General features: G+C 42.7%; 1 protein-coding gene across 9 annotated transcripts in view; it reads right to left on the minus strand.

Moving 5' to 3' along the window:
• The window catches only part of plcb4a (phospholipase C, beta 4a), a 466151-nt gene that overhangs the window by 52045 nt on the left and 399469 nt on the right, over positions 1–14637 (minus strand). For all 9 annotated transcript variants that reach the window (XM_068044348.1, XM_068044344.1, XM_068044346.1 and 6 more), the window contains one exon: positions 11619–11794. In XM_068044348.1, coding sequence (XP_067900449.1) covers positions 11619–11794 — 176 coding nt within the window. The remainder of the gene's footprint in view (positions 1–11618; positions 11795–14637) is intronic.

The raw sequence follows: 14637 nt of genomic DNA on the forward strand, positions 1-14637 counted from the left end.
TTTTCTTTTTAGATAGGAAGCTAATCATTTGATGTGTTGACACATCCTGTACATGGTTAATGTGCTGACAGTATTAGAACTTTATTTTTTAGTACTTAAGAAATTTTATATCATATGTTACATCACACTTGATCAACGCAAGTGTTCAGACATTTTAGACTAATTTAGCAATAAAAAGACCTGGATAGATTTAATATCTACATATCCGCATTAAAATGCACTGTGAAGATTATTACACTCTGCAGACTCAATTATACTACCATTCCAGTGACAACATTTTTGATATTAAATGTACAAAATCATGTGGGTAGATAAAGAGAAACTGTTCCCTTGGCAATAGGATCCAGAAGCAGAGGATGCTGCTATAAGGTGACTGGCAACAGATGCAACAGTGGCATGATGAAAAACTTTTTTTTTTACGCTGCCAGCAGTTTAAGATCTGGAATGCACTGCCTGAGAGCGTGGTGGAGGCAGATTCAATCGAGGCCGTCAGAAGAGAATTGGATAATTTTTTTTTAAAAAAAGAGATACAGCACTGAAACAGGCCCTTCGGCCCACCGAGTCTGTGCTGACCATCAACCACCCATTTATACTAATCCTACATTAATCCCATATTCCTACCACATCCCCACAATTCCCCTACCACCTACCTATACTAGGGGCAATTTACAATGGCCAATTTACCTACCAACCTGCAACCTGGCTGTGGAAGGAAACCGGAGCACCCGGCGAAAACCCACGCGGTCACAGGGAGAGCTTGCAAACTCCGCACAGGCAGTACGCAGAATAGAACCCGGGTCGCCGGAGCTGTGAGGCTGCGGTGCTAACCACTGCGCCACTGTGCCGCCCACAGTGAGATAAAATTTGCAGGGCTAGGGGGAAAAAGGCAATGGATTGGGACTAGGCGAACTGCTCTTGCAGAGAGCTGGCATGGACAGGATGAGCTGAATGACCTCCTTCTGTGCTGTTACCATCCTACGAAATATATGGGATCGCACTGGCAATCTCAAATGGAGTACTGCATAACTTAGTGAAAAGCTAAGTCGTAGAAATTGAGGCAGATTCTGCTTTTCTTTCAAGAAAAGTCATTTAATTAATGTTAAACTATGTGAAAGATTATATTGAATACATTTAAAGAACCAAAGTACCAGCTAATTTTAGTACATCATGATCAATTATATCGTAATCTCCTGTGATTTGAACTGTGCTTTAATAAGCTCAGTATAGATCACAGCCAAAGGTAAGCACAATCTGAATTCTGGCAGTCGAACATTAAATTTTATATTGTTAAGATCTGATAGCATATTCTGTTACTATCTGTTATATGCTACTTGGCTGTTTTGCATGATATTGGCTTCCAGTGAAGAAGGATTGAGACAGAGTAATAGTCTTCTTTGCTGTTTTGTTTGGTCAACTATAAGAGGCACTTAAAAAATATTTATGAAGTCTGGTATCCTAGCAGCACCAAATAAACCACATTGAACAACAAAGCCTTCAACATTCAGAATTCTAAGGGCTCTCTAACAAATAAATACTCTCTGGCTGCTCCCTCATGCAAATCCCAAGTTCAGCATCACTGATCAAAATAAGATCACATCATAGATCAAAGACACTTCTGTCTAATTAGGCAGATAATGATACCTTTTCTTCTGCACTGAATAATACAATTTTAGTGCAGTGAATTGACCAACAAACATCTTTTTAGAATAAGCATAAAGTTTATTGTGGGTGCAAACAGCTGGCTAAAACCTTGTACCACTTGTACGAAAATTATCAAATTTACGAAAACGTACCTACCCATAAATTTAAAAACCAAAGAGGTGCCAAGAACAATTACTTTCCCAAACTATTTACTCATACAATTTGCTTGTTTGTAGGGCTTTCTGTCAGTTATCATTAATTGCAAAGACTTCCAATTTTGGTAAATTCACAACTGCATTCAATTAACATTCTTATGATGATCTAAGACATATTATTAAACATTTATTTTGGCTTTAGTACTCATTTTGCTTGGAGTTTTATGCCTTGGCTGATTGCTCCCATATTTATGGCAAGTTTTGAAACTGAATTCAATAAATCATTTGTGGGCTAGAACCAAAAAAATTGGTACAGAAGCTCCTGGAATGTCATTAGAAAATAACCCAGCTGAATCACTAATGTCCTCCAGATAACAGAACCTGCCACCCTTATTTGGTCTGGTCTACATGTGCACCAAGTCCCACACTATGGGCTGGATTTTATGCTCTCCCCCCGTGGCGGGTTTGGAGGCAGAGAGGGCACTTAATTGGGCAAATGGTGGTGGTGGCGACCCTGCCACCTTCCCACCTCTACCCCGATTAAGTCAATGGCGGGAAGGCCCATGGATGGCCTTCCCGCCTCGTCGCCAATTGAGGCCTTGAGGATGCAATTGAGGGCCTCTTCCGAACGCTGCTGGTGTTAACCCAGCAGCAGATGGGCCTGTCGCCACGTGGGGAGTATGAGATGCAAACCAGTGTGGGTTGCTTGCCAGCTCCCGGAGGGGGTCCCTCATTCAAAGGCCTCAGTGCCTGATCGAGGGACCTGGCATCGGGAAGTGGGAGACCCACTCAGAGCCAGAGCCAGAGCCAGCACCGTTCTTGCTGCTGACGCCCCTACACCCCCATCCATCACTCCCCAACCGGCGAAACCTCTCCTGCCGTCACTCACCTGAGTCCAGGATCCTGTGCCAACCTGGGCCTCAGCTGGGAGACTTTCTCACAGTAGCCACAGCCTCCCCAGTGGCGCTGCTGAGCAAAAGAGCTACCGGCCTCAGTGGGAGGGTCTTCTGTCCCCAGGGTCCTGGTCCAGTGAAAAGCCCACCGGTGACCTCGCAACTGCCTGACTGGCATGCAATTCTGATGAGCTCTCCAACTGGCAGCCGAGACCTCTGTCGCCTCCATAAAATTCCCCCCATAGGTCGATTTTAACTGCTGGCCGGAACAGATGGTCATCGCGTACGGCAGCCCGAGTCAAAAGCCGGGCAGATTTTAACTGTTGGGCCTCATTTGAATCCCGTCTGTCAGCTGCTCGGTCGATTTACGCAGAAAGGGAAAGACTACCGGGGGAAGGATGTCAATGGGGCAATCCAGAGACCACCTGCTGACATCACCAGAGGGCTGCCAGTGGCTCCATAGGTCTGGGAAGAGGGTGAGTGGGGGTTACCAGGGTCTCACGGCTATTGGTAGAAGGAACCCAAAGCAAACAGCCACTTAGGTGCATGTTTGAATTTCATTGGCGTCTCACGCATGACAAAACCAGAGGCACTAAAATCACTGGGGAATGGAGTTACTCCATTTTAACTGCTCTCCTGCTCCTTTCCCACTGATCAGGGAGAGTTAAAGTCACTCTGTATGTAGTTAACTCTTAAAGCCCTCAGAACTAGGGATGTGCAATAACTGCTGCTTTACCAGCTTTGCCCATGCATAAGGAACAAGCTAAGAAAATCAATTATTGTTCAGTTTCTAGACATAGCATCAAGATCAGCAAAGAAGAACGTACTTATTTAAAAACGATGGCCAGTGTATATATAAGCAGCAAAAAATAGAACCGAGAGCTAATTGATATTCCAGGAACACATGCATAAAACACTCAAGCTTCATACTCTAACTGGAGATGCAATTTTCAATACTTTGATTAGACTATGGCCTTTCAAGCACTTATAATCCATCATTATTCTTATGATTTCAAAGCTGCTGTGACCAAAATAACTATTTTTAACGCAATGCCACTTTAATAGCCTTGCGACTGAATATGTTTACTTTATCACTGCTAGTTCAAACAAGCCCCTCGCCCTGACATCGCTTCCCCTTCAGTCACATCATCTCAATCCGCACCCTTTCTTTCCTTTTGTCATCCGTCAGCTGTGGTTCAGTTGGTAACACTTTCACCTCTGAATCACAATGTTCCAGGTTCAAGACGCACTCCAGGGCTTAAGCACAAAAAAAAAATCAAGGTTGACATGTAATGTAGCACTGACGGAGTGTTGCGCTATTGGTGGTGTGGTCTTTTGGGGTGAGATGTTAAACGGAGGCCCTATCTGCTTGCTCGTGTAGATGTAAAAGATTCCATGGCATTATTTCGAAGAAGAGCAGGGGAGTTATCCCTAGTGTCCTGATCAATATTTATCCCTCAATCAACATCACAAAAAACAGATTATCTGATCATCATCACATTGCTGTTTGTGGGGGTTTGCTGTGTGCATAGTGACTGCTGCATTTCCTACATTACAACAGCAACTACACTTCAAAAAAGACTTAATTGGCTGTAAAGCGCTTTGAGACGTCTGGTGGTCATAAATGGCGCTACATAAATACAAGTCAGTCTTTCTTTTCCAACAGTGTTTTCCCAAACAGCTACCTCTTTCTACTGACTGATCTCAAACCCCTGCACATCTATCTCCCTCCCCTAACCATATTCATCCTGAACCTCCATTTTAAAATTAGGTTGCTCGTGTGTGTATCGGTCTTTCCCTCCCTATTCCAGACCTGGACGATCTCCCTACTCATTTCCCTGATGACATCATTGTTCAGTGGCTTCCTTACAGTGGGAATGCGATAAGCATCTATTTTATTTGAATGCCAGTTATACAAGGGGTTCAAGTCCCACTGCAGGAATATGAGCACAGAATCCAGTCTAACACTTCAGTGCAGTGCAGAGGGAGTGCTACACTCTGAGGTGCTGCCTTTTAAATGAGGCATTAACTGAGATCCCGACTGCCTGTTAAAGTGGGTGTAAAAGATTCCATTGCACATGAAGAGGAGAAGGAGTGTTCTCTTGGTGCACTGGCCAAAATTTATCCCTTGACCCTAACCAACAAGATGGATGAACTGGTCATTGATCTGATTAATGTTGTGGAACCTTGCTGCTTGCAGATTGGCTGCTATATTTAGCTACAAAGGAGTGACTACACTTCAGTAATTTATTGACTGTGAACTGGTCAGATGATGTGCAAGGTGCCATATTTATTCTTTTCTTTCATGCAGTGGTGCTCATGCGAGGGAAGGACCACACAAATCCCATGGTGCCTGACAGCTCAGAATGAATGGCATAAGTGATCTATGCTTGTCATCTGAACATACAAATTAGGAGTAGGAGTAGGCCACTTGGCCCCTCGAGCCTGCTCCGCCATTCAATAAGTTCATGGCATGAACTGATTACTCCACATTTCCACCTACCCCTAATAACATTTCACCCCCTTGCTTATGCAGTCGGGGAGATTGTGGTGGAGGTTCCCTGTGGGGTTGATGAGAGGGAAAGCGACATTGGAGGATTGGGAACAGGGACGAGGAGAATACACTCTAGGCTGTAGTAGGGTGGATGTCTCGCGATCAAGTGCTGATATCACGGTTCAGAATTAAGCAGAGTGTCTCCAGCAAAGTGAGCGCTTTGGTGCATGGGCCTACTAATTATGCAAGGGAAGGGGGAAACCAGAAGAAACTACCATGGGTGTGGGAGCATGAGAGGTTTGCCGTCAGGCACAGCATCACGCTCCTCGGCCAGATAATATGGAAACCCCAACTGGCTCCTCTAAAATAGCTTTACAATTTGTGTTTCAAAAACGAAAACTTGCATTCAGTGATGAACACAATTTGTAAAATCATATTCCAATTGCAAATGATTCACTATTAAATAATCTGAACACTTAATACTTAGTGTTCTAATGAGGAAAAAAAATCCAATTATCTGAAACAGAACTTAACATAAGTAAAAGTTTCTGATTAAACAAACAGACTTAAATTCAGGACTGTTACTCAGAAACTTCAAGAATTGGCCACTCTCACTCGAATTCTTTCTTAGCTGGCTGCTTTTGAGGTCTCTCAGTTACTCCTGGATGGAAATGTGGCTACTTGATATAAACATCAATGGTGGAATTTCACTTGTCTGATATTTGCAGAAGCCCAAAATTATAAGGCGGTGGCCAAGATGAGCAATCAGAGCTCACAGAAAAGGAACAAAAGTCTCAAATCTGAAAAGTGGATTTTCGAGAGGTCATGAACGTTTTTATGGGTGAGTTTCAATTATTTAGTGAATTGCTTATTTTTAATTGTTTATTATGTCATAAACTTTATTTTTGATATTACATCCTCGCTCTATTGCCAAAATAATGTGTTGCAGGTTTTCATGCAGACCCCCACCTGCCAAGAATGCAGCATATTAATTTTGTCGTAAGAACTGATTTTAAACTGTTGCTGGAGTGAAGAAAGGACTTGTTAAAAAAAAAAAATCACCAGATACTTGGCTGAAAAAATATTTACATACTAACAGACAGTGCTTGGAGAGACAAAGGACTATTCCTTGGTCCACTTAACCTAAAATGGGCTGTGATCACCAGACATTGAAGGTGAGGACACTCACATTCCCTGATGACTGCTAAGATGGCAGAATCCACTAACAGAAGTGGTCAAACCAGCTAGTCACATGACTAACCTGCTGGGCAACCTGGGTTTTTTTTGAATTGTGTCAGAGAGAAAGGCAGAAGAGAACTGAAGCTGAAGCTGGAGCAAGGAAGCCTCTCTCTCACTTTCTCCCAAGCCACCGGACCCACGGAAGATACATAAACTTCAAGAGAGAAAAGACTCCGACCTCGAAACAAGTTGAAGTGTGCGCTGGGCCCCGACGAATTGCAAGTCTGACCGTCAACCAAAGACTTCACAACAAACTTAAAGGACAGTAAAATAGAAACCCATCTATTGCCTCAAATTCTTCCCCGTTATGCTTTTCTACTTTTCTCTCTCTATCTGCAAGTGTGTTTATCGTATATGCATGCTAGTGTAGTCGCGTCTCATATTCATAGTCGGTAACCGGATTAGAGTTCAAGATTAATAAACTTCTACCTTTCTTGTTTGAAATCTCAGAAAACCTGTCTGAATTGATTTCTTTGTCTTACAATTGGAGCAGTGAACAAGGATTCACTAAGGGGAAGCTAAAAACAGTGTTTTTTAAAAAATTAAACCCGGTTACGGTTAAACCAGGCAAAGACAGAAAGGGAACCCCTAGACCCCTTCTCACCTGGTCATAACAGAGACACAAGACCTTCAACCTGCATGAAACTAAAAAGGATTTTTGGATAACTTGACTGTGTTCCTCTTCATTCAAGTATGTGCTTTTGATATTCACAGAATCAGAGAATTTACAGCACAGAAGGATGCCATTTGGCCCATTGTGTCTGTGCTGGCCCAAAAAGAGCTACCCAGCCTACTTCCACTTTCTAACTCTTGGACCGTAGCAACGAGACTTTCTGCCTCTACCTCCCTTTCAGGCAGCGAGTTCCAGACCTCCACCACCCTCTGGGTGAAATAATTTCTCAACTCCCCGATAGAATCATAGAAATTTATTTAATTTCATTTTCAATTTCTGGCAAAGTAAATGTTATGGTTTATATTTGACTATAAAGCCAACAACATTGGGTAATCTCTAAATATGAGGGGGACAAACCAAATATGCATACTTCAAACAGGCAAAGAGCAGAGTTCAGTGGATGGATAGAAATTTCAACTGAAACTTGATAGTGAGACATGTGTTAAAATTAGGACTAGCTCCACCAAAGAAAATCATGAGAATTATAGCAAGTTTGGTAGGGAGGTGAAGAGAAAGATTAGAGGAGCTAAACCACAACTTGCATTTGTATAGCACCTTTAACATAATAAAACATCCCAATGCTAACATTGTAAAGACTGGTAGATTATAAAATAGCACGAGCATTTACAAGCATATAAAGAAGTAAAAGAATAGTTAAATGGAGTATAGGACTGCTCAAGGCTATAAGCAGAATCTAATTAAGCAGAATGAAGCTACGGTGGAAAGATATATACTGCAGATGACCGTGAAATGGTAGTGGAACTGAGAACACAGCTGTCCTACAGGTAGACGTGAAACAATTTATAGAGATAACCGTGAAAAAGAAACTAGTTCTGACAACATTGGCTCAATGGGGAAAGACCACTGTGTAAGGTCCTCCCACCAAAGTGAACTGAGGGGCTGGATCCATGGGAAACTCCTCGGACTGTATACACCAGATATGGGTTCGCTGTAAAATGTACATGGCATGTAAAATGGAATGGAAGGGTTGTGAGGCAACTCCTGTATTGAAGAAAACTGATTTCCTTTGCACTTTTTGGAATGTCAATTTGATACTGTTTTGCAATGTATTTTTTTCTTTTTTTTTTTAAAACAGATTTTTATGAATAAAGTATATTTTTTGGGGGAAAAAAGTTCCGACAACATTGGCAGAACAGATGCAAGATTATTCATCAGACCCTGATGGCATAGAACAAAGTTTGTTGAAAGAAATTAGAGGCCTGAGCCACAACTTTTAAATCCTTTTGAAATGTGTGAACGGTGGCATGGAAGCAGACAATAGTCAATTTAACACCTATATTCAAGAAGGTACAGATAGATAAATCAAGTGATTATAGAGCAGTTAATCGAAAAATCAGCAGCGAGTAGGGCAGAACTTGCACTGAGCTGACCCGCAAAGACATTGTGGATTGGTTCCTCATCCAGAGGCCCAGCCAAATTGAGAGCTGGGCCTTCAATCGGGCAAGGAGCTCTCCCTGATGGCTACTGCAACGCACCAGTCTGTGCCAGGAACGCTGGGTCGACAGGAGTTACAGGTGGTTGCGTTGATTGGAGGGGAGGCTGGGTCCCCGATTACAGAGCCTCCTCAGATCGGCACCTGGATCCAGGAGGTAAGTGTGAAGGTACTCGTTCTGAGGAAGCTGCCGGGTTACCCGACGCACGGGTAAGCAAACCGACAGCAGCACGAGTTCAAAAGTAGAATGACAATGAAGCACCCAGCTTCATTATCGTATTTAAAGCTGCAACCCATCTCCTTGAATTGGGTTGGTTGCCCAACCACTCACCTTCCGGCCTCAGTTCAAGCCAGAAATGGGGTGGGTTGGAGGCAGGTCTGGGTCAGGAAACAGATTTCTGACAATTTAACCTTCCACACCTCACCCGAACCAAACCCACCTTTTTTTTTTAAACCAGTTAAAATACAGCCCTTAAAATCCATAAATAGATAAAATTATGGAGGTATAGAAATAAACATGTTAATCAATAACTGTCAGCAGTTATTTATCAGTGAAAAGTCATGTTTGACAAATTGAGAGTTTTTCTGAAAAGATAGCTGAAAGAAATGGTGTAGATGTAGTGTACATGGATCTTTAGAAGCCGAGTGATAAAATGGCTCAGAAGACGTTTCTTAGAAAATTCCAGTTCATTGGTCCTTATATTATGAGATTTTTGACTATTTCACCATCTAAGAATCTTGGTATGCGTCGTTTTAAAATGAGACTATTAAGTTACATTTAGCTCATGAGGGGTTTAAGGTAGACAAATCAGTTCATAAAATAGAATAATAGTCAGTCGGGTTGTGAATAGGATGGGCGATAAGTCCCATTAAATTATAAGCCAGACAACAACTTATTTATATAGCAGCTTTGATATAATAAAATGTCCCAAGGAGCATTATAAAATAAAGTAAGACACTGAGCCACAGATGATGATATTAGGTCAGATGATCAAACGTTTGGTCAAAGAGACAGGCTTTCAGGAGTGTCTTAAAGGAGGAAAGCGAGGTGGAGGGGCAGAGAGGTTAAGGGAGGGCATTCCAGAGCTCGATGCCTAGCTAACTGAAGGTGCGGCCACCAATGGTGGAGTGATTAAAATCAGGAATGCACAAGGAGGCCAGAATTAGAGCAGCACAGATATCTTGGAGGATTATGGGGCTGGAGGAGATTACAGAGATAGCCGGTGATGATGGAAGTCTACCCCATTGTGTCTGTTCATTTGAGAACAGCAGAAGGTTTTTCTGATGGATCCTCACCTAGTTGGGGTAGATGGACATCGGTTTCCCATCCAGCCAGAGACCAAAGGACAGAGAAAAACATTGATTAATTTTCACCCAATCTGCCCAATGGGAAACTGAAGGGATTGGATCACCCGCCCATTTTACACCCGGATTTTACTGGCTCTTGATTTTGTCTCAAAGTGGGTGTTCAGGCAGCATCTTCTTTCCAAACGTTTAGGGGAACATTTCATTTCGATATTGGTTTGACCATGACCGTTTCAACACTTTTCCCCAGCTCAGGAATTCTGCTTATTTCCATTCGTCTTCTTTGGCCTCCTTGTCTTGGGAGACAATGGGTAAGCACCTGGAGTTGTGGAGCAGCGCCTGGAGTGGCATAAAGGCCAATACTAGAGTGACAGGCTCTTCCACAGGTGCTACAGAAAAAATTGGTTGTCGGGGCTGTTGCACAGTTGGCTCTCCCCTTGCACTTGTCTTTTTTCCTGCCAACTGCTAAGTCTCTATTTCTATTAACAAACTTTAATTAATTTGATGAATACAACAAATATTTTTACTTTTGAAAAAACAAAGGCAAGCAGATGAAATCAAAACCACAAAAATTGAAGTTCAAAACTATTTCTGCACTCTTTTTATCTCCGTGTGACCCAGAATAGACAGGATAGATTTTCAAATGCAATGGGATTAGTTCATATCATATTCAGATAATAATCAGTTTGATGTTAGGCTACATTAATAGATGAGCATTTGTTGTTTCAGGGGAATGAATCTGCCTTCGTGTGTATTGTAGCCATTGTTGTACTTCATGTGAGCACAGAAATAGAGAGAGTCTGAAGTGTGCTATAAAGCAGTAGCACTTCAGTGAGATTGTGATCATGACAAACTGCAGCAATAAATCTCAGGTGGTTCATTAACATAACCACGACTCTATGAGATAAGTTAGCTGCCCTGGAATACATTTCAAGATGTTCTTTATTATATACAAGAGTACAGAAGAAATTCAGTTTCCTACCTTTCAAATGCACGGGTCTAAGTGTGCACCAGAATTTTTTTAAATCTGGAGGCTCCCATTTGTACATCGCACAAATGTGTCCTAAACAACATTACATCACATTGCTAGATATGTTGCAATAGTAGGATTACTTTATTCATTCATGCGGAGATATATCAAAATCTCTGTGTCATACATGTTTAGATTTGACTAGCTGGCAGGAATGCCACCAGACGTGTGGCAGGATGTCTGTCTATCCATCTGGTCTGGTGCTGATCTCAGGGAATTTCCTGAGTTCAACTTCATTAGCTATTTTGTTGAAAGGGCGGGGTGGGGGGGGGGGGAGGTGTGGGGAGGTGTCGGGAGGGCTCCAGGTGATCTATCCACTTACTCCAAGCAAGCCTGGGTTTCCGGGCATAAATAGATAAACCACCTGCAGCACCACCCCCTCCCTATCCCCATCTCCAAAACAAAAACCTAAGGAGGGGATTTAACATATAAAAAGCCAATCTACCATCTGTATCAACACCAGACATCAGTTACACACAGGAACCTCTAGCATCCACTGCTGCCCTAACAATAATGGACAATGCGGTAGCTGACATCGCTCAATATTACATACTTACTGAAGTACCCTTGCTCATATTTGCCGAGGGAAATCTGGCAGCTGCCGCTCCTACTTTTGGCTAAAAATCTCAGAGGTAGCAGCTATCAAGGGGAAGCTGGTGTTAAGAGCTGCCTGTGCATAATTTCCACTTCGCCAAATGCAGTACTGGAGTAAGACTCTGGAAGCTTGGTACATACCTATCATGAATAAGTTTCAGGTGCTGACTTTGTTGGTCATGCATACTGATGAGCAGTTTCTTCAACAAATCACATTGTTGGCTCAAGTGAAGATCCCTTAGCTCCTGTTCTTCTGCACAATGTACATTTATCATTTCTGACCATTCCTTAGTCTGCTGAGTAACAATCTCTTTTACCTGTTGAAAGAAAGTAATGTCACACATCACTGGAATGCAAATACAGATGCAAATGGATTTACAGGAAGGTTGTAGTGTCAGTTAACACAGGCACATGAACTCAAATCTCTGCTTTGTATACATTTTGGAGACATTTATGCCAGAACTGCCATTGGCAGATTTAAAAATGACTCAAATGGATAGTCTGCTATTTAGCACCCAGGTTTCAATTAACAAAGCCACCAAAGATTGATATGGGTGTGGGTAACACACTACTAATGAGAGTGAAAAATGTATGCAAGCAAAATTTGGAGGAATTAACACAACTAAAGGATAACAAATTCTGAAAAAGGCCCTACAAAATGTCAAGGCTGGAAAATCACAAGTGGGGCAAACTGGATGCACATCTGGGAGCCTTTCAATTTTCAGGCAACACCTGGCCTCGGCCCTTCCCATCTCTGTAATCTCCTCCAGCTCTACAACCCTCCGAGAACTTGGTGTTCCTCCAATTCTGGCCACGTGCGCATCCCACATTTCCTTTATACAACCATTAGCAGCTGTGCCTTCTGCCATCTATGTTCTGGAATTTCCTCTTTAAACCTCTTGGCACAGCCAACTCTCTCTCTCTTCCTTTAAGACACTCCTTAAAATCTACCTCTTTGACTAAGCTTTAGGGTCGCCTGTCCTAACATCTCCTTCATTGGCTCGGTGTCAATTTTTGTCTGATCACACTCCACTAAAGCGCCTTGCGATGACTTACTATGTTAAAGGCTCTATATAAATGCAATTGGTGGTGCGTACTAAGATCAGATATTTCTTAGCAACTGGGTCTGCCAAGTTTAAACAGGCGAACTCTTTGACATAGGAATACAGTGCTGACCATTCCAACTCTCTGGTAGAATGTCTTGAGCATTGACCTGGATGCGGAGTGGAGATTACTGGACCACCAGGCTGGTTCTGAGTTGTGTTATAGCAAGACTGTCGCCACAGCGTTTATATTGAGCTGAATGAGTCCGAGTTTAATGATCTGGTCTGTGCAGTTCAAGCAGTATTACAGAAATACTACAAGATTCAGAAGAGAAGGTGTAAGATAGGAGTAGAAATCTGGATACACTGAAGTGTCAATACGTCAAAAAAAATTTTTGCTGGTCCTTTCAGACTGTGAAAAATCAAAAGTCCTCTGTATATCCATGACTAATGTTTGAAACCATATAGCTTTTGTCAAATCTGGAGAAAAAATGGATTTTCCTCAAAATCCTCATAACATTTAATGTGTAATGCATGTATCCAGGTGATACTGAACCATTTCTTAACAATAACTAGGCGTCCCATTGTGGGAAGGAAGTATCTGTGACCCTGGATGATTTCTGGGTCCCGACCCCAAGGCTCAGCTGTATCAGTAACCTGACGCGATCTTTAAATGTTAATGCCCTAATTGAGCTCACCAGTGCCCAATTAGTGGCACTAAGTGTCTGCGGAGCGTGAGAGGGAAAGGCAGACGTCTGCCATGATGGAGCCTGCTGCTGCCTTGCCGAAGAGAGCAGACAGCTTCATGGAGGGCCAGCAGAATAAAGAGGTGAGGCAGTGCTTCCAAAATAAAAAAAAAGCCTTGCGCTTGGCCTGGTGCAACATCCCCACGGGCTCAAAACATTTCACCGTTCAACAATAAAGTTTGCCCTCTGCCTGCTGTGAGCTGGACAGCTATGCACTATCTTGCACCAGACTGGTTGGTCTCACTGGGATCTCAATTGAAAATTACAGTGCAAATCCTCCCGGCACTTTAACGAGCTCCTTCGTGAGCTTAATGGGGGCTTAATTGGAGACGAGTAACTTCCTGTTCCTCCCCCCCCCCCCCCCCCACCCCCAACCTTCTCCCCACCAGCCTCACATTGAAAATTGCAGACTGTCCCGGAGGCATCAGGTTTCGGAGATGACTTCCAGGATCGCGATTTTCAAATAGTGTCCACGCCCCAGTCCTCACCGCTGGCATTTGAAAATCCAGTCTCTCCCACTTGAATGGGCTGACCAACCATAGTCATATTAAACAGCAGTCATACAGAAGACTACTGACTGGTTCAGTCTCTATTTGGAACAGGCCGGTGTGGATATAAAATGCAAAGAAACCTATCCCTCTCCCTGAAGAAAAAAAGCAGCAAATGAAGGAACTTGCATTTGCATAGTGCCTTATTATGCTTCGTGGAAATTTCCTGCAGTGCTTACATAGAAGGAATTATATTGTGCGATTATTATTTTGTGGATAAACAGTAAGCACATTTAAAAAAATTTGTATTGCAGAATGAACAAAATACAAATAGCAATAATTTGTGCACGTGGCTTGAAAATCATTTCATATCCCCTTTTCCAGCAGTTATTCACATGGACAAAAGATTTGCTTCTCATCATGATGGAGATCAACTTTACAGTTTTGCAATTTCCTAATCCCCTTTGGAATCAGAGTCATCTACTGATGCTAATAGCTAACATTTATTCAAGCCTCCGGATGTTTCAGTGCACATTTTTTCAGATAGCTATCAGCAGGATTATCAACATAAAGAATTCCACACTTGAAATGTGGTGCCTTAGATCAGTCTAAGCATTTGAAACACATCCCCCTCACTGCAGTTCTGAATGTTAGTGCTCTGACATGCATGAAAAACACTGCGTACTTCATTACCAATCTCAATTATTCCCTGAAAAGATGTCAAGTGGAGTCTAGGCCACAATTTTCTCAAACCCAAGGCTGTCCCGCTCTCGGGACTGAAAGCAGGTTGCAAGACAGTGTGGACAGGTGGTGGGACTCCGGGCGGGAATTTACTGGCGACGGCCAATTAAGAAGCCATCGCCCGTACCACCATCCAACTGAT

The sequence above is a fragment of the Heterodontus francisci genome, chromosome 13 (genome assembly GCF_036365525.1).
Source record: "Heterodontus francisci isolate sHetFra1 chromosome 13, sHetFra1.hap1, whole genome shotgun sequence".
In the NCBI taxonomy this organism is placed as follows: domain Eukaryota; kingdom Metazoa; phylum Chordata; class Chondrichthyes; order Heterodontiformes; family Heterodontidae; genus Heterodontus; species Heterodontus francisci.